The 27,433-nt window shown below is 35.5% G+C and overlaps 1 protein-coding gene across 2 annotated transcripts in view; it reads left to right on the top strand.

Annotated features, from left to right (window-relative positions):
- Window positions 1–961: 961 nt before the first annotated feature.
- The window catches only part of LOC111426445 (pseudouridylate synthase RPUSD2-like), a 235,226-nt gene continuing 208,754 nt past the window's right edge, over window positions 962–27,433 (top strand). The window contains exon 1 of one of the 2 annotated variants that reach the window (XM_071197031.1): window positions 962–1,277. In XM_071197031.1, the coding sequence (XP_071053132.1) occupies window positions 1,035–1,277 (243 nt within the window). In that variant the 5' untranslated portion in view covers window positions 962–1,034. The remainder of the gene's footprint in view (window positions 1,278–27,433) is intronic. The other variant, XM_071197032.1, reaches the window with a different exon arrangement.

Here is a 27,433-nt window from a genome sequence, read left to right as displayed (position 1 = left end):
CTAAAAATGAATGTAAAATCATTTATGTTATGTAATCTTTGTGTTAGAGTAACAATAACATCTTTATTTAAGCTACACATGTAGAATTTAGCAGCAACAGAAATAAATACGGACGAATAAGTTTAATTCTAAGTTAAGCTTGATGCAAAAAGAAAATGTAAATACATTCTTCTGCGAGTAAAAACGTACTACATCAGTTAAAAATTATTTTTTATTAAATACTTTTTATTCTAGATTTTTTGTTTTTTAAGTAATAATTAATTGTTATTTAATTTTATATAGTGCTATATTATTATACGATTTTTTTACAGAATATACTCTATCGCTAACCGTCCATGTGTTCAGGGATATCGTTCAATTTTAATATTTTTAATTATCAAATTATCATTAATTTTTGTTATCATTCTAACACTAGTTTAGATGGTACTCTTTTATTGTAGTTTATGTATTTTGCCCTGATTTTTATATCATCATGTATAAAGGTAATAATAAAGACTTAATTATGTTAATATTGCTTTTTATTGCACTTAATTTTTAGCAACACTTTTAACGTCAAAATTATTCCAGTTTTAGGTTAGATATCTGTCAGCCGTGTTTAAACGTCATCCGGTAGACGGCGTTAGTGCTGATAAATTTAGCAACGTGTGTTTCTAAAGTGAATACTCATTTTTATAGTTTATTGAATAAAACGTAGTGGTTTTAAATAAAAACATCTTCAAAAATGTTTAATTAAAAGTTATCGAGTGAATATTTGAGTTAACATTGTTCTTTACCGTTTTAGTAAGTTTGTTTTATTTTGACAACTGTACCTAACCTAACTTTTTATAAGATATAAATATCGCGGTTTTGTGGTAGATTAAGTTATCGAATATAGATAAAACATATAAAATAATTATTTTAATTAGATTTAAACAATAAAGTAAATAAAATTTCTTTTAAATCAAAATAAAATAACATCGTTAAAAAAATAAAGGTTCGCAGCTAACTTCACGTGTATTTTGGATTTGTTTAAAATTTAAAATTTTTTTAAGGTTATGATTTTTAATTTTCAAAAACAACCCAGTATTGTATTTAAAATTTGTTACAAATTCCTTAAAGGCTTTAAATTAACCACTAAGATGTCTCGTGCTAATGTTTACGTACAAACTTTTAATAATTCAAAATACTTTTCAATTAATTGTGAAAATAACGAGGAAGACGACGAGATACTCATAACGGCCAAAGATATGGTACCAAAAATTCAAACTGACGACATCGAATGTGGAGACGAGAGTCAGGTAAGAATGTTTTTAATTATATTTTGTTTGCCAACTAGATATCAGAAACAAGAACTTTTAGTAATAACTTATTCAATGGTTTTTGGTCCAACGAGGAAACGTGGCTATTTTTGATTATCCCGATAATAGCCCATTGTTGTCAACTCAAGCGTTACGCTTTATGTGAAATATTAACACCCTCACTGTAATGTGTTTCATCCCCTGTATATACGGCTTTATACTTTGTTGCGGGATGCTGAAATATGAAATAAATTCCCTCTTGGTTCGCTTTCACACGCGTGTTTCGTATATCATGAAGCTCTCAGAATGATTATGGTCGTTTGGAACGTAATGTTGAGTATAATAAATTCGCGAGTTATAACATCTTCTTGAAAATTACATTTTTTTTTGTATTAATACCTTATTTAATCTCTGGATACACGCGCGGGGAATCAGTTCGCGCAATTAAAAAAATAAAATTAATTAAAATTTCGTATTATTGCGTAAAATTTCTAATTACGCATTAACGCCATCTTTTGTTGACTAGCTGTTCAAATGACAGTATTTAAATGAATATAAATATTCGATATTGTTAACAGACACCAATAACAATTCTTGTGAAATGTTATGTATATGTTACAGACCATATATGTAAACAAGACCGTATACAAAAGGACTAGTCCATATGTAAATGGACTGAAATTATTAGTCTATATGTGTAAGAAGCTTGTTCTTTAATAAAAGGACTAGTCTATTTATAAACGGTCCATCTGCAAATACACGATATACATATTACTGTAATATTTTAAACAAAGAAAAAAATGCATTTTTTATTTATTTGTACAAGTTAGACTATTGTGGCATTTTGAGTTACATAATACATTATTTTTTCGACAAGCACATTTGTTTGACTGACATTTAGTCTTACAGTAACATTTTTTGAAACCTTGCCCATGCCCAGTAGATTGACTTGTAGCCCCCGATCTAAGAGAAACTTCCTTATCTTTGGTGATTTCTTCAATTTTCAAAATGTTAGCAGGACATATACTAAATTCTGAACGACTGTAGTATTTTGACATGACTCCTAGTTTTGTACCCAAGCGGTAAAAACCATCTTCTGTGGCTTCTAACACTACCGGTAAAACTGACCGAGCATCTCCCCTGCCACGATCGACATCTGGAACAGGAATCCTCACAGTTGATCCAATCTGTGGTTTTGGATGGGTGCTATTAATTTCATTCGTTTTGCCTGTGCTTGTAATCCATCATAAGCGCCCTTTCTGGCATTTGCTATGTTTCTATTGCAAAAATTGCAAATATTTTCCAAGGACGTGCTCTCATGTGAGGCATCACGATTAGTGGGATTGAAACAACTACCGCATATTTCATACAAGAGTGTTTGAGTGTTATTGTTATTTTCTAGTGGTACATTTTCGGTCGTTGCTGTTTGGTGCAATTGGGATTGTCCGGTTTGTGTGTTGTCAGTAACAACCAACGTAACCACTTCTTCTAAATCTTTTTCTGTTGAAACACCTTCCAGCGCTGGTTGCTCTGTTTCCAGTTGAACGGTTTCTGTGTTTTCAATCAGAATAGAATTAATCACATTTTCCAGATCTTCTTCGGTTGTTACGCTATCCATTGCTTCTAATGGAATATTAAAAGTTTTTAATCCAATTTTCTGTTTGTCCCCGAACATGGCCTCATATGGAGTCCTTTTTATTCCAGAGTGCAAAGATGTGTTCTTCATAAATTGTATGAATCGTAGACTTTGACTCCAATGCTCTGTTTCGTTTTCCAACATCCAAGTTGTTAACATGTTCTCCACGTCTTGAATAGCGCGTTCGACGCTACCCTGACTTTGACTGTGACGCGGTTTTCCATGGACCAGTTTTAGTTCAGGCCACAAACTTTTTAATTCTTCAATAATTCTATTGCAAAATTCGCGTCCATTGTCAGATTGCAAAACTACAGGAGCCCCAAATTTGGTAAAGATGTCTACAAGGTGGTAAGCGACTTCTTCTGCGCGTTTACTTTCAAGTGGTCGCAGAATAACAAATTTTGTTAAGTGATCCTGGTACACCAGGACAAATCTGTATTTACCATCAGCATGCGACTGATAATCGATTAAGTCTACTTGACATCTGGAATTCAGATCATTGAAGATCATCGGTTTTGATATAATTCCCTTCTTTTCCCTTTTTTTTTCATTTGACATGGAGCGCACAAGTTAATAAACAATAAAATTTCAGTACGCACTATATTCTTGTATTTTTCCTTTGTTTTTTTCATCATGCGATCTCTACCACCATGACCTGCAAGTAAAAAGTGATTTTATTAATTACCTACTCCATATATGACTCCAATTACAGAACATACCTGTGGATGTGTGTAGTTCTTGAAGAATGTTAAACAACTCGTCGTCATGGACGTAATATATTACATCAACTAAATCATTGTTAAGAGGCACTATCAGTTTTTCTACCCCCTGAACAGATAACACATCATAATGCTTTAAGAGCCAGTGCATTCTTGGACTTTTTTTTAGCAGCCTTAGCAATTTTTACTTCTTCAATGAGACTACTATATTTTTCTCTCGTTGAGCCGCGGTTGTTATCGGCAACGTCTTTTCTTCGTTCATACAGTTGTTCATAAAACCTATTTTATTTTTTTAATTTTAGGTTATATTACTATGTAACAAGTAACTATAATATTAACGTACCATTGTTTGTGTAATTCCATTGTGGAAATCTATTGCATTAAACAGTAAAAACGTTTAAATTTTTACGAATGTCACCACTGTGCTTATTTTGCTGCAAAATATTTTGTAAATTGGAGCAAAACGAGACAAAAACTAAACGGCAACTAGACACTTGCGATTGAACATATAGTCTAAATTACGGTAGTCCGTATGTAAATGGTCTAGTCCGTATATAAAATACCTCGTTATTTCCATACGGTCTGTGCCATCTAGACCGTATAGATACCGCCTAGACCGTATACTTACGGTCTGATTTCATGTACGGCCTGTAATATATATAAAACAGAACTTCTTTTTATTAAACTAATACTAGAACTAACAGTAGTTCTGTGAACCTGAAACCCGAGTTTGCGCGATCAATTTACAATCACATTCTACGTTTTTCAAAAATGTACTTAAACTCCCTTATGTTGCAAGTTCAGACTCTTCTAAGTCAATATTTATAATATATTCATCTCCAATATTGTTTACGTCGACATTTATTTCGCTTTGTGTTATAATATTAACATCTACTATATCCTTTTCAAACTCCGATTTAATCCCCTGAATTAATCGTTTGTGGGCCCCATAACAACCTTCATTTAGATTTACATCTTCAGTTTCTGAAAACGCTACAGTTAAGGTGTCACGTAACAGGGATTCAAATACTTTGAAAATAGTACATTTTGCAAGAAGTCCAACACACCGCAGAAAGAATTCTTTGACACGTGTAGAAGTATTACAAAAACATTTCCAGCGAGTGACAAGGAGAGAAGAATTCGAAGAGACGAGGAAAAAAGCTAATCAAATATGTAGAAGAAAGAAACGACAGTATTTGAATCATCAGGTAGAAGAGATGGAAAGGAATTTTATAGATAATAACCCTAGAAATGCATACAAGTACATAAAACTACTGAAAGGGGGTTTTAAACCCCATACCACATTGATGAGAGACAAAACTGGACATATAATCGCAGATCTGGCAAACACCAAACAAGCATGGCAAGAATATTTCCAAGATCTTCTCGGAAATCCAGATAACCCAGAAGAAATTCCCCACCAACAAGACCAAGAGCAACAACAACCAGAACAAGAGCAACAAGATGCGAACCGTCCTCTGATAGAATCACCTACATTACAGGAAGTCGAGTTAGCTCTGCCAGCCCAAAAGAATAACAAATCATCTAGATTTGATGGAATAGCTATGGAACTATATAAAACAGCAGGGGGGAAACTCTTAGAGCATTGACATGCAAAAACTATCTACTAGATTCACTATATTGAATCTCCCTACTGTGTACAATGAATACAGATATACACATAAGACATCATTGGTGATTACCACGCATGTTTCAGGCCAGGCAGATCCATTATTGACGTAGACTTTCGACAAGCCTATAACTCCATAAAAAGTGATAGGATATATGACATTATGAACGAATTCGGATTTTATTCCCATAAAATTAACCAGATCAGTGAAAACTGTAATGAAGGATACCACAGCATATTTCAGAATATAGAATCAGATGACCAACCCATTTGAAATAACAAGCATTGAAACAAGGTGATGGAGTAGCCCCCGTTCTCTTCAATATCGCATTGGAAAATGTCATGTCATAAGAAAATGTCGAACAATTCTTCCAACATCTGAAATAATAAGTTCTTCCAAATAGCAGCGCATGCTGACGACATCAACATAATGGGAAGCGTAACAACGACAGTGAAGGAAATATTCATCGAATGCTCATGAAAAGTGCTCAATGAAAAGTGGGTCTATCAGTAAATATGCAGAGAAAATCAAAGTATTAACTGAAACACGCTCAGGCAGAACTCTGCAAAATCTAACCATCGGGGATACTAACCTGGAAAGAGAGATATTTCAGCGATATTCTGAAGAATCAAAAAATCGCTGTATTTTGGAATCGGTTCAGGTACAAACGAAACCAAAGTGGTACAAACGGGTACAAAGGATTCTCTACTGAATGGTATTAATAAAATTACAATATCAAAAAGTGGGGTTCCGGCAATTTTTCAAAATGTTTTTATCTCTTTAGGTCCTGAGGTACAAACGAAATTAAAGGTGATACAAACGAGTACAAACGATTTTCTATCGAATGGTACTAATGAAACCAAAATATCGTAAATTCTGGTTCGAGGTTCACAGAGCTACTAACAGTAGACCTAGAATCAGAAATATTCGGGTTTCTCCTCTTCAGGCGGCTAAACCCGAATGATTAGTAACAGTGCTAGTGAGAAGTACAACTAACACTGACCTACAATTAAAATCATTCTCCTAGATCTAGTTTTACACTTGCACTGTTACTAGAACTAGCATTGTTACTAGAACTAACATTGTTACTAGAACTAACATTGTTACTAGCACTAACACTATACCTAGAACTAGAATTATTCGGGTTTAGCAGTAGGTCTTTTAAGAGGGCTAAACTTGAAAGTTTCTAGTTGTAGGTCTAGTGTTAGTTGTAGTTTTACACTAGTACTGTTACTAATCATTCGGGTTTAGCCGTCTTAACCTTCATCCTCCCAACCTATACTTCTTACGACAACTACGAAGTGGGGTGCATTTGTACCCCAATGTTTGAAGGCCTAAAACAAACTAAAATAGTCATTTTTTGTTATTGCAAGAACACTGAACTGTTATTAAAATCTAGAAAGACCAACGCTATGGAACGAAAACATTAATTAGCAGAAATATTAAATACAAACATTTAACAAGTTGAGCATTATAATTTTGCCAAAACATTTTTTTTGGGGAATGTGCATCACAAATAAACTTTTTGCACAGAGTACAGGCTGTCCCAATTTCGATGTCCGCATAGGCTCTCTCCGAAACTAAAAGAGATAGAAAAAAAGTAGCTTACATGTCATGATCTCGTTTTTCGAGAAAATGCTAATGCCGAAAACTCCGAACAGCTATCGTCTTTTGTTTTGCGAAAACGGCATTCGCGAATATCTCACTTATTATCAAAGATGGAGTATTATAAATAAAACATTACACATACTGCTACAAACTTTGGCAATAAGTGGAAACAATGTTTTCCATCATAGTGTGGTTATCACCATAAGGGTTTGTCGTTTTCGCAAATTATTCAGTTTTTGCTGATAGGGCGAAAACAAAAGACAATAGCTGTTCGGGATTTTCGACAATAGTAGTTTCTCGAAATACGAGATCATGACATGTAAGCTACTTTTCGTTTATATCTTTTAGTTTCGGAGATAGCCTATGCGGCCACCGAATTTGTACTTCTGGTACAACGTGTATCATAAGCTCTTTTAGTTGGTGTTGTATATATTTGTTGTTGCAACGACGAATGTTGTTTTCTTTTACTAAGTTCTTTCCCAACTGCAGCAGAAATTTTCTTCGTGCATCTTTATCATCCTGAATGCATTGATGGCAGCTATATCGAGAATATGACAAAATAGCGCCATGGGCTACCTGTTGGTCTTTCTTTGTTTTGAATATTGTAGAGCAAGCTGATCACCTACATCAACAGCTCCTTTGGTTTTGTTGTATGACAATATAATTTCAGGCTTGTAATCGTCATCTTCTCCTCCTACCTTATCATTGATATGAACGTTTTATTTTTCCTAAGAGTACCGCAGAGGGTCATTCCCTTCAGCTAAAGTTTATCGAATAATATCAGGCTCGTGAAAAAATTATCAGTAGTTATTCCATGTCCTGCTGGTAAGTGGTTTACTAAGTCTAGTATGACTCTCTCCTTGGGTCTTTTCTGGTTGCGCATTTTTTCTAAAAAATACCTGCATATTTTGCAGGTATTTTGCAGGTATCTTCTTCATATACACACGGAATGGACCTTTATCTCTATACGGAACAAGTTATATATGGAACACGCATATATGGGCACCTGGATTGCAGCTAATTATACATTTTGCAAGAAATATATAAAATATCTCTCTAATCGTGGCCAGTATGTCGTTTTCTTTTCTTTTTTCTCCAGTTTCGAAATTATCAAAACGAAGAAATCTAGCTAGAATGACAGCTGTATGGTAGACAGGATCGGCACGCAATAACACAACGACAAATACCTTATTACTTTTGAGAGCACCAATTGTAACTACAAGTCCAATATAAGCCAATATTTCATTATTACTTGTTGGAACAAATGTTCTTGGTTTCAGAGGATTGTCAGCATTCCATCGTTTGTAGAAGTCAGTAGCCTTACGGTTTGTTTCGGTTACAATAATATTTATAATTTCTGGCGTAAAAAGCACCAAAAATTCATCTATGATGCTGCAAATTCCAGAATTGTAGGCCGTTAGACCAGGAGTAATATTCAATATATTTGTTCGAGATCTCCTAACATTTATATTTTCTTTTTGTATTTTTTCACCATTCAGTGGCATCTTTAGCTACATACGTATATCTTTCGCTGCACCATCAATTTCATCTAAACTATCACTAGAAATTTCATCATGTGTCATCACTGACACATGATCAATTTCTTCGTTGCTGTTTTCTTGCAGAAAATCGGCGAATTCTGGATCATCATTATCCAGTAGTATCAACATCCCCTCTTCGGTAAGGTTCTTTGGAGCACGTATTTTCGGAACAGCAGCCATAATGTTCAAAACATAAGGCACTAATAGAAAGCATTACGAAGCGTACAACACAAGTAATACGTGAAATACGTGGTCAAGTAGAATTTCAGGAATGGGTATTCCCCGAAACCAAGCTGGGAAGCCCATAAAAACATGAGTGCAGTTTCATACAATCAGTGAATTACTATCAGAGAAATCGTACATCCATGTCCACGTAACATAATTCTCTCTACAAAAATAAATTTTTATATTTCCTACTTTGGCCCGCTTTTAACCATCTTCCTGATAAACCATCTGAGGGATAATTACCAGGGTTACAGCGATTTTAAGCGTTCTCATTGGTCAAAAGCTGGATTTATCTATCGGATAAATTTATCCAGAGGTGGTAAAAGTAGCCCTTACTGGTATTTTTATTAAATACTATTTATTTATAGGATGAGGGTTAAGAGACGTACGGCTAAACCCGAATGTTTCTAGTTCTAGCTTTAGTGTTAGTTCTAGTACTAGAGATTAGTTGACGAGCGTGATATAGTGTGTGAACACGTGTACTATGAAAATTAAATAAACCTCTACATTATTTGGTGATTTAAGAATTACCTAAATTATCTGAACGAACAGAGTAATAAAAAAGAATGAAATAAGAGGGGGCAAGAGACGTTATATTATCTCCTGTTCGTGCTGACTTGGTGTAATTTCCTAAATGGATTCGTTTTAATTTTCTTCCTTTTTCTTGACTCTTACAAAATCGTAGCTGCTTACGATTGATATTACAAAAGTGTAAATTTCAAGATGTTTTTTTTGCTTTGCAGTATTTTTAGAAGCAATTATTGTAATGGATAACGAGGGCCAACTTTTCTAATTAAAAGATAAATCAATGAAGTCACCGAGTTGTTTGTGAAACGCCGGTTTAAAAAAAATTGAATTTCAAAAAATAAACTTTCCTAATTATAAAAATTCTTTTATGCACCCGCCTTGTACCTATCTACTCTATTTTAGAATAGTGACGTTATCACGAATAGAAATCGAGAATTTTCCATTTTCTCGTTGCTTTATCCTCGATCTTCAATTCACGATGCGATCGCCTACACGCGTGCCCCATTTCCGGCCGGAAGTTGTCGGTCGAACCGTTGTATAAAGCTTGAATTTATCTTTACTTGATGTTAACTATCGACTCCTTATACAGGTATGTACATTAAATTACATTGTAATTACATTGTTTGGTTCACAGCTTCAATAATGTTAAATTTCGATACCCTTTGGGGATAACTCGGTTACATTTAGTACATTAGTTCGATGATATATTGAGTTCAATATTGATGGTCCGATGCGAATATAATGCAATCCATGCCAACAGTTCGAATTAGAGTTACATACCTGGGTTGTATACCGGTCTTTTGAAAATCGTCAAGCTGGTTGATGTGGCCAGAGTGTTTACCCTACAATAAGTTATCGCGGCATCTAGTCGAGTTAGAATTAGTTTATCTACATTAATGGACGAAGTAATCATTAATACCAATGCTACTATAATAATAATAATATAATAATATTATAATGTTTAAATTGCTTATGAGGTCGAGAGACAAGGGTCTTTCAGAGATCAAATTTGTTAAAAATGCCATTCTGGCCATTTTTAATATTATAAATAGCTAAAGTTGTAGTCTTATGATCTTGAAGTTTCAATGGATTTTAACACGATCTTAAAATGTGTTATACAAGATCTCTGTTACGCTGTTATGGGTAACTTTACCAAGTTAGATGGTATCTCCTTCTTGTCCTGTATTAAATACAACAGTGATATTTTGTGCCTGATAACATTTTGCAACTCTTTTCACGTCAGTTATTATTTCGTACATAATTTCGTAGAATCAAAGTTGAATCACTTTTGTTTTGCAGGAGTCTCATCACATTAGAAATGTCTTACTCTATCAAATGAAATTGTTTTCAATGGCTTTCTTGGCAATCGGTCTCATTATAAATATAAGGTCTATTGTTCATATATTTTTGAAGCCATGCTGCTCCTCAAAGATGCCGGAAGCGGAAATTTCTTCTTAGAGAATCTTAGCTTCAGTGCCGAGCTTAGAAGATTTATTCCTATATTTTGTTGAACATTTCTTCTAGGTCGTTGAGTAGTGCGTCCCCATCATCTTTTACCATCTCATTTGTTATTTCCTGTAAATTTTTGACTTTTAATTTGATGATTGCTTATTTTGTTCTTGCTCTAGTCTTGCGCCGGTGTTTTCTGCACTGTTATAGAGTTTACAAAACTGTTCTTCCCAGTCATTCAGTGCAGTTTTTGTATGTTTCACATGTTCTTTATTTATAATGAATGTATAATTACTGGTAATGAAATAATATTAATGAGTACACTTTTTTTCCAACCAACACATGGATGAGGCGATCTTACGTCATTAAGAACCCCGGGTAAAACAAATATATCTATAAAATAGCAAAAAAAAATGGAATAGAAAACGAGAAAAACATCACTGGCTTTCTTTGATGTGGACTGAGAGCTGTGTAATATCTTGTAGAATTGTTGTATGTCCTAATAGGAGATCGATATTGGTGAATTGGAATTTTCGCAGTTATCCCAGTAAAAATATTCTATGGCAAAATTAGAATATTGCTGGAGCATTCTTTAATCAAACGGATATGGCGTGGAATTGGTACATTGCGCTGTGAAAGTGATAAAAGCGGTCATATAATATTACTGGATCGTAGGTCCAAGTTATAGAGAACATCTTTACTTGGCTGAGCTTTCTGAACTCGTCTCGGGTTAGTTGTTCAGGCGACGGTAGTGCACACAATGTTGAGGCTCTTCATTCTCATTGAATACTACTCTTGTGAAGAGCATTCGGTTGAAGGAATATTTTGCCGTTGAATATCAGGTGTGAGACGACATACCTTTGCTTCTTTGACCAGATCGAATTAATGATGGATTGTACCAGTTGTCAAACCTAAGATTTGCAAATACATTTCGGAAATGTCGAACGATCTTCTTCAAGTGACTATGATATTATTTCGGGAAGTCCACATCAATATTGACTACTTGGCCCAACTCTACACAACCCAACTGTACATTGGTGGCACAATTTCTTGCCTGCCCTAAAATGACTACAGTTTCACTGTTAATGTAGAACTACCTCGCATGGAGTAAACCATTCTTTCCCGAAGATGAGTGGGCAGAATGAGAAACCACGAGGACTTTTCTTCGCACTGGACATCACAGAAGCAGTATTGGAGTCGGGTTTTATCTAGGACTAGCAAGGGGTGTTTTGTAGTTTGATCGTTTTTTTTCTTCCTTCTTTCTAATATCAATCCTTCATTTTTTCCAGTACGTGATTGACAGCAGTTTTTCATTTGATTGTTTATTTTTAAAAACTGGATGTAGAAGAAATGTGTAGTTACATAATTATTCTATGGCGTGTGATGCAAGTAAAATCTATTGCCAAACACTTAAATTACTTTTATTAGTACCAGTTTTGTTTAATTAAGTTACCTTTAACGTTATTGGTATTATTGTACCATTTATAGCAAAATAATGTAGGAGACATTTTTTTGTAAACATAATTTTTACAAATATACCTATTTAGAACTTCTTTTTGCCTCAGCTCCATAACGAATAACGCATTACTCCATTTCTAATAAACTCCTTAAAATTACGTAACTAACAACGTGTTAAAATACTCAAACCCGCACGTGCCTAATGTACCAAAACGCTATTCCATTAGACAGGAATCCACATTCATGGAGCAAACGGAGTTGTTAGGTTTCGACGTTATTCAAAACAAGACTGAAGTTTGGAAATGCATAGGAATAGACATAATTTGAGAGCAAAAAAACCGTTATTAAAAAAACGATAATAGTATTCGATGTCACCAGAAAAATGTATAGCCTTTAGATATGTTATGATTGGTTCAAAATAAATCTGGAACTATTTACGAATTACGTACGATAGGTTCGTTGGATGTTATCGACAAGTTAATTAAAAGTTGTTATATAGTGATTTAAATCAAATTAAAGTTATTTGCAGTGTCACCAAGTTTCTTCAGCTTTATCTCAAGTTGATAAATTGACAAATATATCGGTAGCCGGTCCAGAAGTTTATGACAACGGGTCAATTAACGCTGAAAGCCTTACCGTGTAAAGCTTTGTCTTGTGCAGAGCTTTAAAAGAACTAACAACTGCTACGACGACAACGACAATGATAAATTTTCGTATTATATATTTCACACACGTTGACATGTTATTTCTACAAATTGTTTCGTGCATATTTTACAAGCAATTTCTCTCAGCGTAAAAATCAATATGTGATTCGGTGCAGGAGGTTTATGATGTCAAAGGTGAAGAAGGTAGTATTGAAATTTTATGATCTCCGGTACGCCGTACATGCATTCAAGTTTTCAAATTCGATCAACTTTTCACGATTGAACTATTATCTATATTTTACTATTTTTACAAAATGAATAGAATTCTAATATCTATTACGGTTTTTTGGAGACCTTTATGGAATGTACAGGTGAAAGAGCTGTCGTAATGTAAGCCACACCAGAATACAAAATGTGGAAGGGTCTTTTCAACTTTACCGACGATACGCGAAAAGCCCGACGCGAAGAGCTTTTAACTGGCACGGTCCGGCATTTCACGGTCTTGCACAGCAGACAGTTTGAAAAGCTTTGGACTCGAAACAGGCGCCCGAGATTATTTATTAAACGGGATTTTTTTTGTGTCACTTTACATTTGAAATATTCACAAAACAAATCTGGTGTTGTCTACACTTAATTCTTGCATTTTTTTAAATATTTTCTGCATATTTCAAACTAGTATTTGTCTTAATCAATCTCGAATGTTTTTAGTTTTAGGACTAGTGTTGGTTCTACTTTTATACTAGCACTAACACTAAACCTAGAACTAGAAGCTTTCGGGTTTACCCGTCTTGAGAAACGTACAGCTAAATTTGAATGTTTCTAGTAGTGATGGAACGGAATCCGGCAACTATCCGGTATCCGGCCATTTTTTAAAATCCAGCCGGATACCGTATAGTTACCTAATATCCGGCTTTGACCGGATATTAAAAACCTATTACTTAGTACTCCACTATTACCATGAATTAGTATCTCTTTTACGTGTTGGAAACTGCACATAATAATCAAGTTCAACCCCAATAGGACTTTTTTCATTGAATACAACATCATTTATCATCAGCAACCTCATTGTAACAATCCCAATATGATATATAAAATCTCTTGTTACAGTTTCGTATAGTTTTCTTCTCTTCGCTTGTAATTTATCATCATATTCCATTACTAACAGAACTGTCGCTGTTATCACTTTCAATTATTAATTAAGGTATCCTCTTTTTAATGCAAAAAGCCGTTTTGAAAAATCACTTTCAGTTCTTGAGAAATAAATTTTTGAAATGATCGACAAGAAGAAGAAAACAAATTTTATTCTGTACCCACTACATAAAAAAAATAAGAATAACAATAAAAATATCTATATGTATATACAACAAAAATAAAAAAGTTAAGGGGTGAGAATAGGGCTACCGACCAAGGTCTTTCTGCCCGTGATTTTTGTAGTCGGCGGCTTGTTTCAGTCTTCTCTGACGGCCAGGAGTTTTTGGAAGAGAAGTGGTGGGTTGTTGCGAGGGTGGAGTAATCGAGGCGATATAAGCCTATGTTGCAAGGCGTTGGTAGGAAAATTTAGAATGGATTTATCGGACAAAGATTGAAGACGGGTATGGACGGGGTATATCGGTAAGTTGGTATAGCAGATCATTACTAGGGTTAAAGAGGGGATTACGGGGGTTCCTAATTCGGGTGATGGATCTCAGTGCAGATCTTTCCGCTACTTCCAGGTGGTACTTCGTTCTTCTTGGTGCATTGCTTAGCAGTATTGATCCATATTCTATGATGGGCCTGCATATGGTCTTGTAGATGTGCGAGGCACATGAGGTAGATTCCGCGACCGCTGAACGAGAGAGATTTAAAGTGTTTGGCGCGTGTCTTTACTTTCATCTTCACCTTGGTTGCATGAGTGGAAAACTTAAGCGTTCTGTCAAGTATTATGCCAAGATACTTGCAGGTTGGTGAGACGGAGATTGCCGTTGATTGGTTTGTAATTGTGGGAGAGGGAGCGCGGGGTGAGAGGAATGGGACAAAAAATTGTGTTTTTGTGGGATTGAGTAAGATGCGCCATTTTCGGTACCAATTTTCCGTTTCGTTTATGAGCGTCTGCAGCTTACGGACCGAGGAAGTGATATCCCTACTGTGCGAGACCAATGCTGTGTCGTCGGCGTAAAGAAGTGCGTATGCAGTGAGGTTAAAGGCGTCTGGGTTGTCGTTGTAAAGATCGTGGCAGAATAGATTGTATAGAGCGGGAGAGATAGGCGAACCCTGAGGAAGGCCTTGCTGAGCGGAGAAGCTGTGGGAGGAGTGATTTTTCAACTTCACGATGGAGGAGCGATTGGACAGGAATTGGTTTATCAGGGTTAGAAGGTAGTATGGGGTTTTTAGCTTATCCAGTTTAAATAGCAATCCTTTGTGCTACACGGAGTCAAAGGCCTTTCGGACGTCCAGAAACACTGATGCAGATTTTAGTTTTACAACACGTGCCTGGTAGTTGGAAACCAGAATAGTTAGTGGCTGGGACGTTGATTTGCCGGATTGGAAGCCAAATTGGTAAGGCGGAATATTCTTAGCGTCTCGAAGAGTTTTCCAATTACGGGGAGCAGTGAGATGGGGCGATAGTTGGCTGATGATCGACAATTTTTTCGACTTTTGCAATTTTTATCGATAACTTGCAAAATTCGCTATAAAATCAATCTCTTTTAGGATCCTTCTGGAAATATCACCAATTATTAATTAAAGTATCCTCTTTTTAATGCAACAAGCCGTTTTGAAAAATCACTTTCAGTTCTTGAGAAATAAATGTTTGAAGTAATCGACAATTTTTTCGAATTTTACAATTTTTGCCGATTAAGTTTTAAAAATTCCTATAAAATCCAGTTCTTGGAATATGAGTATGAAAATTTCCCAAAATGTTAATAAAAGGGCCCTCTTTCCAATGAACCAACACGTTTTGAAAAATAACTTTTAGTTTTAGAGAAAACAATATTTGAAGTTTTGATAAAATTTTCGATGTTGCAATTTTCATCGATAATTTTCAAAATTCGCTATAAAATCAATTTCTTGTAGGATCCTTGTGGAAATATCACCAATTATTAACTAAAGTATCCTCTTTTTAATGCAAAAAGCTGTTTTGAAAAATCACTTTCAGTTTTTTTGAAATAAATTTTTGTAATGATCGACAATTTTTTCGAACTTTACAATTTTCGCCGATTAAGTTTTAAAAATTCGTATAAAATCCAGTTCATGGAATATGAGTATGAAAATTTCTCAAAGTGTTAATAAAAGTGTCCTCTTTCCAACGAAACAATACGTTTTGAAAAATGTAGCAATTTTTATCGATAATTTTCAAAATTCGCTATAAAATCAATTTCTTGTAGGATCCTTGTGGCAATATCACCAATTGCTAATTAAAGTATCGTCTTTTTAGAGTTGCTTCGTTAGTTAAATAAGCATCCAAAAAATTTATTTTGTATCTTGGATCCAAATAAGTTGACATATCTTATCAGCTTTCTTATTAATTTCATTTTTATACAAATATCGCAATAATGTGCCAATATAGGGTATCACTTCAGAAATGCACCAGAAATTGTAACTATAATGGCCGAATTGATATGCCGGATAACCGGATATCCGGTCGAAGGAGATGCCGAATATACGGTATCCGGCTTTTCGCAAAATCACTATCCGTTCCATCACTAGTTTCTAGGACTAGTGTTAGTTCTAGTTTTATACTAGTATTGTTATTGGAACTAAAACTAGACCTATAACTAGAAACTGTCAGATTGAACCGTCTTAAGAGACGTACGGCTAAACCTGAATGATTCTAGTTCTGGGTCTAACCAAACAGCCACATTAAACAGCTTGTCAGCTCGGACATAACAATTTTCCAAGTAGAAGTTCACAAGTTTCACAGGACGCCTTAAAGGCAATTCAGGCGTAGACGTGTGACTCTGCACTGATCAGAGAGTGTACTAGCAACCTGAGATAACTCGCTAGGGGCAATGATGTTACCCTATGGTGGGTTCCAGGTCACAACAACATTGAGGGCAATGAGAAGACGGACAAGCTGGCCAAAGAGGCAACGAACACGCCCATCATTGGAGCTCAACCTGGCTGTGGACTACAAAAAAGCTACCTAAAACCAATAATCAACAATTGGGAGGTCTTACAGGTAGCCTTACGCTGGAAAGAACTTCCAGCTCACAGACAAGCAAAGAATATGATAACTCCGTCGCAAAACAAAACCAAAGAGGTTTTATGCCTCAGCAAAGGAGATCTAAGGAAGCTCTCAGGTTATCTGACCGGCCATGTGCCTCTAAAATACCACCTCCTCCACATTGGACAAACTGAGGATCAAACTTGTCGATTTTGCAACGACGAGTCAGAAACAGCTGAACATATACTGTGCAATTGCGTCGCCAGAGGACGTCTAAGACACAACATTTTCGGTAAAACTCTCTTGACACCTACCGACATAAAGGTTCAACACCTCAGGGCAATACTAAGGTTCATCAAGGACCTACATTTACCCTAAACTTTTGAAGGGCTAAAGTTACAATAGATCTTATAGGTCTCGGTAACGAGAGGGGCCGCACCCCTCAGCCCGGCAGCAATAATAATAGTTATAGTTTTATACTAGCATTGTTACTACAGCTTACACCAGTCTTAGAACTAGAAACTTTCAGATTGAGCCGTCTTAAGAGACGTACGGCTAAATCTGAATGATTCTAGTTCTAGGACTAGTGTTAGTTATAGTTTTATACTAGCATTGTTACTAGAACGAACACCAGTCTTAGAACAAGAAACTTTCGGATTTAACCGTACGTCTCTCAAGACGACTCAATCTGAAACTTTCTAGTTCTAGAGCTAATGTTAATCGAAGTTTTATACAAGCACTGTTACTAGAACTTACATTACTAGATCTAGTGTTACCTCTAGTTTTAGTTGTTATTGAACGTTAGATTGTTATATATTTTTATTGAACTAAAACTATCTAGTTTTAATTGTTATTTAGCGCTGATGTCACGACCGGGCCTCCGAGGTATGCACCTGTTCCTTGGATGTAGCAGTTTTCTTAGATTATACCGTCCTTGGTATAAATATAAAGCTACGTACACTGAACGCAATTTTGTGGATAGCAGTCCGAATTTGTATGAATTAAAATTATTTATCTACGACTGCTTGGATAAGTCATCATTATCGCACTCATTTGGGGTGATTTGAGTTACGTAATGAAGCTCATTACCGCACTGGTTTCATTACGTAACGCATTTTTAGCCTAATCAGAACAGACTTAATTTATTGAAACGAGCAACAATACAAAAGAAAAAGTGCTATCTACTTACAGAGAAACAATACTATTTATTATAAACATTAATTGTTATGTTTTTACATTTCAAAACACTTATTCCAGATGAGTAAACATGTTGTTGAAACTGTTAATTCAAAATTGTCAACAATCATTTTTGTCATCATCAAATATTTTTATAAATGTCAAATAGACTTTTCTAAAGAAATTGATTTTTTAGTAATTTTTAGCAGTCGTAGATAAAATGCTGTATATCACACGTGGACTAGAGCATAATTACAGTACTCGTGTGATTACACGACTCGGTCTACGACCTCGTCGTGCAATTCTCCTCACTCGTACTGTAATTATGTTTCTAGCCCACTTGTAATATAAATAACTATTATATAACGACTTTTGGGTATAACGAACACTCGCTTCCTCATATTAATTCGTTGTATCGAGGTTTTCCTGTACTTCATTCCGATTAAGTGGAATGTTGTTTCAACTAACAATAAGCTATGAAAATATATCGGATGAAATGTTAAATTAACACGTCGGCAATAAACCAATCATATCTCTGAACTGAGTGAGTTATTGTTTGGTTGTTTTGCAATCACAATCTACTAACATCATGAAAATCCGGAGTTATTCACACCACCAAACAGGTAATCGAACGGTTATTGTTATGCTGCTTTGGGGTGAAACTAAAAAAAATTATCTGCATAGAACGTTAACGCTGATGATGGCAGAAAATAACCAAACTTGATACTGAATACGATTTGTTGACATTGTGAGGTACACATAATGGACTATAGATTTTTTCAGTTGGTCGTTAATTTTCGAATAACCGGTAAATTTTCCAATTCGCATTCTCTGACGACCGGCAATGGCGTAAAACGATCGCGAAATAACCTATTAAAATTGATTTAGGAGTTAATTTTTTTACATTTCCAATATTTATAGTAGCTTGGTGTAAAATTGTAAAACGTTGTTTGACACAAATTTGTTAAAAACAAATTAAAATAGAAATAACAACAAAATTAAGGTTCGTTTAAATTAAATCATGACAATCAACGGGAGTCATCTACGTAAAGCAGAAGGTGAATATTTTCAATCAACGTCTTCTAGGAAGGAACTAATTGCCCGGGCGTAATGAGAAAGAGGCGTAACGATGAGGGGGAGCCCGTAAATGGGCGTCGCGGCGCCTCCGAAAGACGTTCGGTCGAAATGAAGGAGTCTTTGTCCCGATTGTCTCGATGACTGAGACTGCTTCGAAGCGAGTCGCGGCAAATGGGGTGTTTATGGGTCGTAAATTTGCGTTGGGGCAAGATGAATGAAGATGGCGACGGTTCCTGGAATTCAATGAATTGAAATCGGGGGCGCGCGCTAACGCTGTAGGCTTTTGGGATGTTTATCCATTTCCATTGCTGAGAAACCTTGTAAGGTGTTTCGGCATCTCGCGCGAGCACACAACTACTCCCAAGGATTATGTAAATTCCCGTAATGGGTTTAGCAGTAAGCGAGTAGAAACCCTGTTTTGTTATGGTGTGTGAGTGTTGTAGCTATAGATGTTGGTGTTGACACATTTAAGAAAATCCAGAGAATAGCACGTAGTAACACTTAATTTAAAACGATTTTTTATTGAGAGATGTTCTTTTGAAACGATTTCAAGAAATTATCATGGGGAGAACATCCACAAAACGTGTTCAGATTTAGAGACTAACCCCGGACAGTATCTCTAACAATTTCGAGTAATTCCGAATAATTACTTCCGGGGTACGAGTCCAGAGGACACTCGAGGTCCTGCCATGGAACAAGCACGTCCTTCGGAGGTCCCGACGTGAGGAACGCAATGATTGTCCACGGTTGAACGTAGCAGTAAACGTAAATTGTCCGAAAGTTCTGTTCCGCATACACTATGTGATTCCTCAGTTTAAGTTACTTTATGTTAATTCGTATTTTAAGGAAAGTTCAAACATTACCTCGGTATTCATATAAAATTAGTTTTAAGATACGATCTCGTTGATGAGTAAGACTTAAGATTGTATAGGATAAAACCGTCTTTATGACAAGAAACTTTTATAAAACGATAATAGAGTGTATCCATTTTATCCATCCCTAAGTAATAATTTTCAAAACTTCTCAACTACTTTGTTAATAGTTTGCCTTTTTGCCGTTTGTGGCTCGTACCCAGAAACTTTTCGGTGGAAAAGTTGGGCCGTTTAAAACAGCGGACACCGTCGTGTTTGCAATTCTCCAGGTTCGTTACGAGGAGTTTTCTACTGCTGTAAGTATTTTGACCCTTGTTCTACCCGCGTGTAATTAATTGATTTTCCCGCAGACCATTTCGAACGCGTTATAGGGGTCTCTCTACCTATCTGGTTGTAATCCATTAATAATAAAAATCATACGATGAGATAGTGCCATTAAAGGTAATTGATATAAATTTATGTGATACGTTGACTCGACGTTTTGGTATTCACTTCCATCAACTTATAACCGCAAATTTCTAACTGATTTCAATCCAGTGTTTATCTTCACGACCGGAACCCACAAGACGAATAATAAGGGTTTTTGAGCTGTGTGGTCAAGGCAAATTTGCATCGCCAACGAGAAAACGTAGACGATAAACACGTCATTAGGGCGAATTGCTGTAGTTTGGCGACCGGCTAATCGCCGGTACACCATCTTACTGGCCATCCTTCAAGCGGCGCTATGGATATTGTTTAGACAAATGGACGTGCGATTAAAAATCAATTTGATTCCCTAACGACTCGCCTTATGGAGGTTAATGCAAACTGAAGGTGACTAGAATTTCAATGGCCGTCCGCCGGCATTTAAGGAGTTAATCGACTTAACTTTGTCAATGTCTCTCGGTTGACTGCTCACCAGGCGAGCAAATAGAATTGCTACGATAAGCTCCAAAAATACATTGCCTTAATAAATTCGCGGGGCAGGATTTTCCCCTCTTCTTTCAAGTGGACAAATTATAGGACATTCATCTTAACAGTCACTATCCTTTATTACACAAATTAGCACTCTCTATTTTAGACGCTAATTATCTCTCTTTTGTATGATAATTTTTCTTTAAACATTAATTTCTTGTTTACATTTTCATTTCAAAAACTTGTAAATTATTCATTCGAGAAAAATTCAACATCCCGAAACCTTTTAGCCTTTTCTCCTGCGTGTTTTCTCTCGTTACATATTTTATAAGAGACGTGCATAGCGAATGTGTGTATTTTTCTCACTTCATAGAGTACGTGCGCATATTTCACCGCGCACTGTAAAGAACCGAGCAGGAAAGAATTTACCGAGTTACGATCCGAAACTCTAAAAAGAAAGAATTGAACGAGTTTTAGTCAAGGGGTCAGTTTAAAAATGGAATATTAGGTTCATGTTTTGTACGTTCAAGAACAAATTCCAAAACTAAACTATAAAACGGACCTGCACGGCATATTTTACGAAATCCCTGCACCATTTCGGATACCAACTTCAACCCGTCGTACGTCTTCTTGGAGAATGTCGTGCAGACGGTTGATAATATCTTGCATTATGAACGATCGAGGTCGTGTATGACTTACACGCCACCCTCACATTCTCGTCCAAACTCATTACCAGTTAGATTAACCAAGTCAAAATTTAAGATTAAAGCTTCTAACAGATTGTTATTTTCTTTTAACTACTTCGCATATACGAATTATGTAAAGAAAAAGGATTGTAATCGATCAAAAATTTTACTTAGCGGTTTTGATGGATGTATACATTTTAACGTCAATGTATGTGCGATAACTCAAAAAACAATTTAGGTGGGAGTATAAAGTTAGTATATGCTTATTACACTAAAATCGTAGATTTATATCAAACTCGGGTTAAATAAATTATTTCATCTACATTTGCACTTTAAATGAAGAGAAATTAATTACTTTAATGTTGTATATGCTTTTATAATTATGGTATACTCAAATTGGAACTTCACAAACCTTATGGTGTTACTCTGTCCACACTGGCTTTGGTTATATACTACATTTACATTCCCTAGATGTTTCTGTTACATGATTAAATGGTGAGAAGTTTGGGGAGTTTTGGGGATCAAGCTCTTTCTCGCCCTGCTATAGTAAAGTTAATTCAAAAATTTTGAAAGTCTCAAACAAGTTAGTGATGTGTAGACTCTAATTCGTGTTCGTTCGGTATCTGAGAGTGTACAAAAACCCAGGTTTGTCTATTTCAAGATGTTCATTGGACTTCCAGTTTGCACCATATTTAGCTTTGCATAACGATTTTGCCATAAAGACTTGCAGAATCCAGCTGATGCAAGAATTAAAGCCATAAGATCACGGAGAACGCCGTATATTTGCTGATTGGAGGCTCGCAATTCATGAACCAGAAAAAGATTTTTTTCATAAAATTATTCTGAGTGATGGGGCTCATTTTCATCTGTCTGGTTATGTCAACAAACAAAATTGTCAGATTTGAGGTTCTGAAAATCAAAGACAAGTGGTCGAGCAAATCCTACTTCTTCGAAAATGATTGTGGCGCTACTTTTGCAGTAAAAGGATTGCCTTACCAAACGGTGATAACTGATTTTTTTGACCAAAATTGATGTTATGGATGTGGACAGAGTTTATTTTGATCAGGATGGCGCAAGATGCCATACTGCTCGTGAAACAATTGCTCTATTGCGTGAAAATTTTCCTAAACGTGTAATTTCTCGAAACATAGAAGTCAGGATCTTGTGATTTAACAACATTCGCTTTTCCTTTAGGGCTATATTAAAGATTCAACTGCTCAAAGACAACATAAGAGCTGTTATTCATCAGAAGAATGGCCGGCTTTAAGAATAGCCAGATATCATGTTCCATTATTAACGATTATATCTTTGGCGTCAACTGTTTTATAATCGTAGTATAATCGTATAATCCTCTTGGCTCTTATTTCATTTTTAACTAATCCATCAGAGGACTAGCTGGTGTACGGCATATTTGTTACATACTACGCCGTTTTATCTTCAAAACGTCAAATGTAGCATACTTCAGATTAGCCCATGTATTAAGATCGCAAGACTTATACCGGCAAAGATGAGATAATATAAACAACCATTAGACGAATTATGTCGTATGTTAGAGAAACATGGGTCCTGTCGAAGAGATTAAGTGATAAACTTGACATCTTTGAAAGAAAGGTATTGCGTAAAGTCCTGGGATCAGCGTGTAGAGCTTTTCAAAGATACTACATTCTCGGAATTCATCAAAATACAAAGATCAAAATGGGCCGTACATATGGTGAGAATGGGGGAAAGGAGATTTTCAAAAAGGGCACTCATAATGAGCGAATGCAGGGAAGGTGACGCTGAGGAGGCCAGGGCCCGACATACGCTATGGAGCCATATAGGAAAAATGATATTTTAAAGAAGACATAAACGCTAATAATGTTTTGGTTACAAGAGTTAATATTATTTATTCAAACCTCACAGTACACAACCATACCTACTTTGTTAGCTTTAAGAACATAATCCCTAAAATATTTCATTCGTTGCCTGTTTTAGAAAGATTTTCTATAAAATTTGTTCAATTTAAAGAAACAAGGTTCTTTTAAACATCAAGGTTTAAAAGAATATAAATTAAACGAAAAGTCACATTTCGGAAGACGCATGCTCAACTAAAATAGACAAAACCTTCAAATTGAAACTTTACGAAGCATTCAAAATTGAAAAAGTCTGAACCAATACAAAAAATTAGCATAGACTTAATGAGATGGTCATTTGGACAAAACCATTAACCTTTTCTCCTTTTCCTTGCTCTATATTCACGATCTCTTAATGTTAGTAAATCGGAATTGCAACGAATCCACTACAGTAAAGCCATTCAAATCAAAATTTGTGCATACCTTCGAAGAAGGCGATGAACGCCGTAGATTATTATTTGGTCTGACTATCGGGGAAAAATGCATTGAAGAACGAAATTTTTATAAAAAGGTTGTGTTTTCGGACGAAACATCTTTAATAATAAATTATCGTTACTAGTCCACGGAAAATGCAAATTTTCGCATCAACAGTAAAACACAGTATCACCAAAAAGTGAATGTGTTTAGGTATTATTGGGCCTTTCTTCATAGAGGGGCCGTTAAATCAGTATTCTTATCTACAGCTACTTGAAAGGTTCAGGGAAGAATACTTAGATGACATGCCGCTGATAGAAAGTCGGGCAATTTACTTCCAACACGATGGATGCCCTGCACATTCTTTAGCACGTGTACCTGAATGGTTAAATTTAATATTTCGAGAAAAGATTATATCTAGAAATAGTCCAATTGCGTGGCCTCCAAGGTTTCCCGATCTTACAATATTAGATTTTTTTATAGGGTCGCCTTAAACAACTAGTTTTCGTTGAACCAATACTGAACAATCGAGAAATACTAAAAGAACGGATAACAAATGCTATACGACAAATACGCATTGAAGAAATTCAGAACAGCTTTAGAGAATTTAGGCATCGTATAGAAAAGTGAATAAATAAAATAAAATTATACAATATTTATGTTATTTAAACTAAAATGTGATGATTATGTAAATAAAAAACTTTGCTTTTCAGAAGGGTATTTTTTATTTTCGGCTCTACCGGTTTCGACTAATTCTTTTTAGTCATCTTCAGGAGCAATAGCCACCTGTTATACAATTTAAAAAATCACATTAAAAACTAAATTAAAATATATAATAAATTTTGTTCTTCAAAAAATACATGTTTTTAGGTTATTTCAAAAATTAACTTACGTCTGTTATACTTTTAATTTTCGAAATCTGGAATCATCTCTTCTTTCATCAGTACTTTCTTGAATTATTCGTTCTTAAATGTTGTTAAAATTTTCTCTATTTTTATGTTTTTCCTTATTTTTAGTTCACGTTGAATGTTATTATTAGTAATGGTTGCTTTATCTTTATTTTTAGGTTATGTTCAACCTTGTGAATGTAGTCGTGTATTCTTTAAAAATTTAAATAGTTTAAAATATTGTGGTAAGGTTAGGTTGGCTGAATATATTTTGTTATCTTTGTGGTCACAATTAGCATAAATATTATTTTCCTGTTATTATATGAAGCTTCGTTAATGTCGAGTGAGTTCCTGGTGCTTGAGTCAAGGTTTAAAAATTCAATGTCATGTTATGTCAAGTTAGCGTTTTAGTTAGGGAAATAGGGAAAGAAAGGATAAAAGGCAGGAGTAAGGAGAGGAGTAGTTGCCATGGGACCCAGATAGTTGCGATTTTAGAGTTGCAACCATGGCTTTAAAATCCTCGTTCTTCTGGGGGTTTCTTTTTAGGGAGGGGTGTATGGTGTTTTTGGCTGAATATATTTTGTTGTCTTTGTGGTCATAATTAGCATAAATATTATTTTCCTGTTATTATATAAAGCTTCGTTAATGTTGAGTAAGTTCTTGGTGCTTGAGTCAAGGTTTAAAAATTCAATGTCATGTTATGTCAAGTTAGTGTTTTAGTTAGGGAAATAGGGAAAGAAAGGAGAAAAGGCAGGAGAAAGGAGAGGAGTAGTTGCCATGGGATGGTTCATGGGATGGTTGAGTAGTTGCCAATAAAATGTGATGGTTCAACCAAAGTAGATAGATTGTTCTGAAATTTTCTATAAGACCATAATTTCTCATTTTGAACAACTTTTTTTAATAAAATTTTTCTGTATCCTGAACAAAAAAACTAAAACTGTTTTTGATTCACTGTCAACGCCGACTTTGTTCTTCTTCACACCAAGAAGGGCTTAATTCCTTAGCCTTAAAATAAAATTCAAAAATTTGTAAGTCATTATACCTCTTGAAACATCTATTCTGGGACACACTGTATACCACGCATGTGCTAAACATGTCTGTGGTTTCATATAATAATGCGTGACTTAAAAATATTGTCTAACACGTATGTTTTGTTGAAAGGTTTTATAGTTTATTATAAGAACAGCCATCGTAGCTTATATAATACAAACTTTCATAGTATACATGAAAACTATATGTTTATTCGCTATACTGACGAGATACATAAATAAATATATCTTCAAGATGATTTAATTTTTCATTTTCTTATTATTTAATGCGTTTGTAGATCTTGAAAAACACCATTTTAAGAATAAGAAACATGCCTATGTTGTATGAACTATGTTTATAAGGTAGAGTAGAAGTACCGGCTGTACTTGTTAACTAATTGTAGTGTAATTAATATCGGGTATAGCAGCCAAAGCGCTGAATTAAAAGAAAACTATCCTTTTATAACGTTAAGCTTTCGGTCTTTATTTAGGTCTTCATCAGAACATTACATCTACAATAAATCAAAAAATGAACAATGACAAAAATTAGACGCAATAAAACTTACGGACAGAGCGCCAAAAAAGGTGAATGGTATTTGATATCTCCCAATACTACCAACTGTAAGACGGCCTTTCTAGAAATACTCGAGTTCCTCTTCGCCTCCTCGACCTTCGTGTACGGTGGTCAGTGTTACCAACAACTGTTCGGTACTCCCATGGGCAGCCCCCTAAGTCCCATTTTAGCTCAGATTGTCATGGATGATCTGGTCACTAAAGCCTTGTCTGGGCTATCCTTCAGTCCTCCCTTTATTTACAAATATGTTGACGACATTGTCTGTGCTGTCCCTTCTGATGGTGTCATCACTATTCTTGATGTGTTCAATGCATATAATGTGCGTCTTCAATTCACTGTTGAGACTGAGTCCAACTGTTCAGTTCCCTTTTTGGATTGTCGGTTGTTCAGACAACCTGACGGTGCCCTCCTTATCGACTGGTACCGTAAAGAACAGCATACATTTTATATATTATTTCTCCGGCCATCCTTTACACCAGAAGATCAATACCGTGACTGCCATGAGAGACAGAATCACCAAGATCTCCCACCCATCCCTTCGAGAGAAGAATCTGAGAACTCTTAGCCAAATGTTTTATAATAATGGTTTTCCCAGGTCACTTGTTAACAAGCTCCTGTTTAATGTTATCGGAAATATTAATGTTTCTCTTACTAGACCTGTGCCGTCTCGCGGTGAATTGAGATTCTCGCTCCTGCCTTTTATTCCCCAATTGACTAAGAAAATGGTGTCCATTCTACATTCTGACAATGTAAAGATTGCCAAATATAATTATAGACCTTTGCGACAGCTTTTCACCAACCTTAAGGACCCTACCCCTACCACTTTGAAGTCTAATGTCGTTTATAAAATTCCCTGTGGTGTGTGTAATGCCGTATATGTGGGTACGACTCCACAGTATCTAAAGAAACGCCTCAGTCAACATGAAATGGATTGCCGTAACCACAGGGACAATAAGTCTGCCCTAGTCAACCACTACCTTTCCACGGGTCACAAGTTTGACTTCGATGCGGGTTCGATACTCTGTCAAGAGCCCAACTATAAAAAAGGCTTTTCCTTGAAATGGTGTATATCAATC

The sequence above is a fragment of the Onthophagus taurus genome, chromosome 6 (assembly GCF_036711975.1).
Source record: "Onthophagus taurus isolate NC chromosome 6, IU_Otau_3.0, whole genome shotgun sequence".
Taxonomy (NCBI): Eukaryota; Metazoa; Arthropoda; class Insecta; order Coleoptera; family Scarabaeidae; genus Onthophagus; species Onthophagus taurus.
The sequence above is the reverse complement of the archived record's forward strand: the minus strand, read 5'-3'. Positions and strand labels throughout refer to the sequence as shown.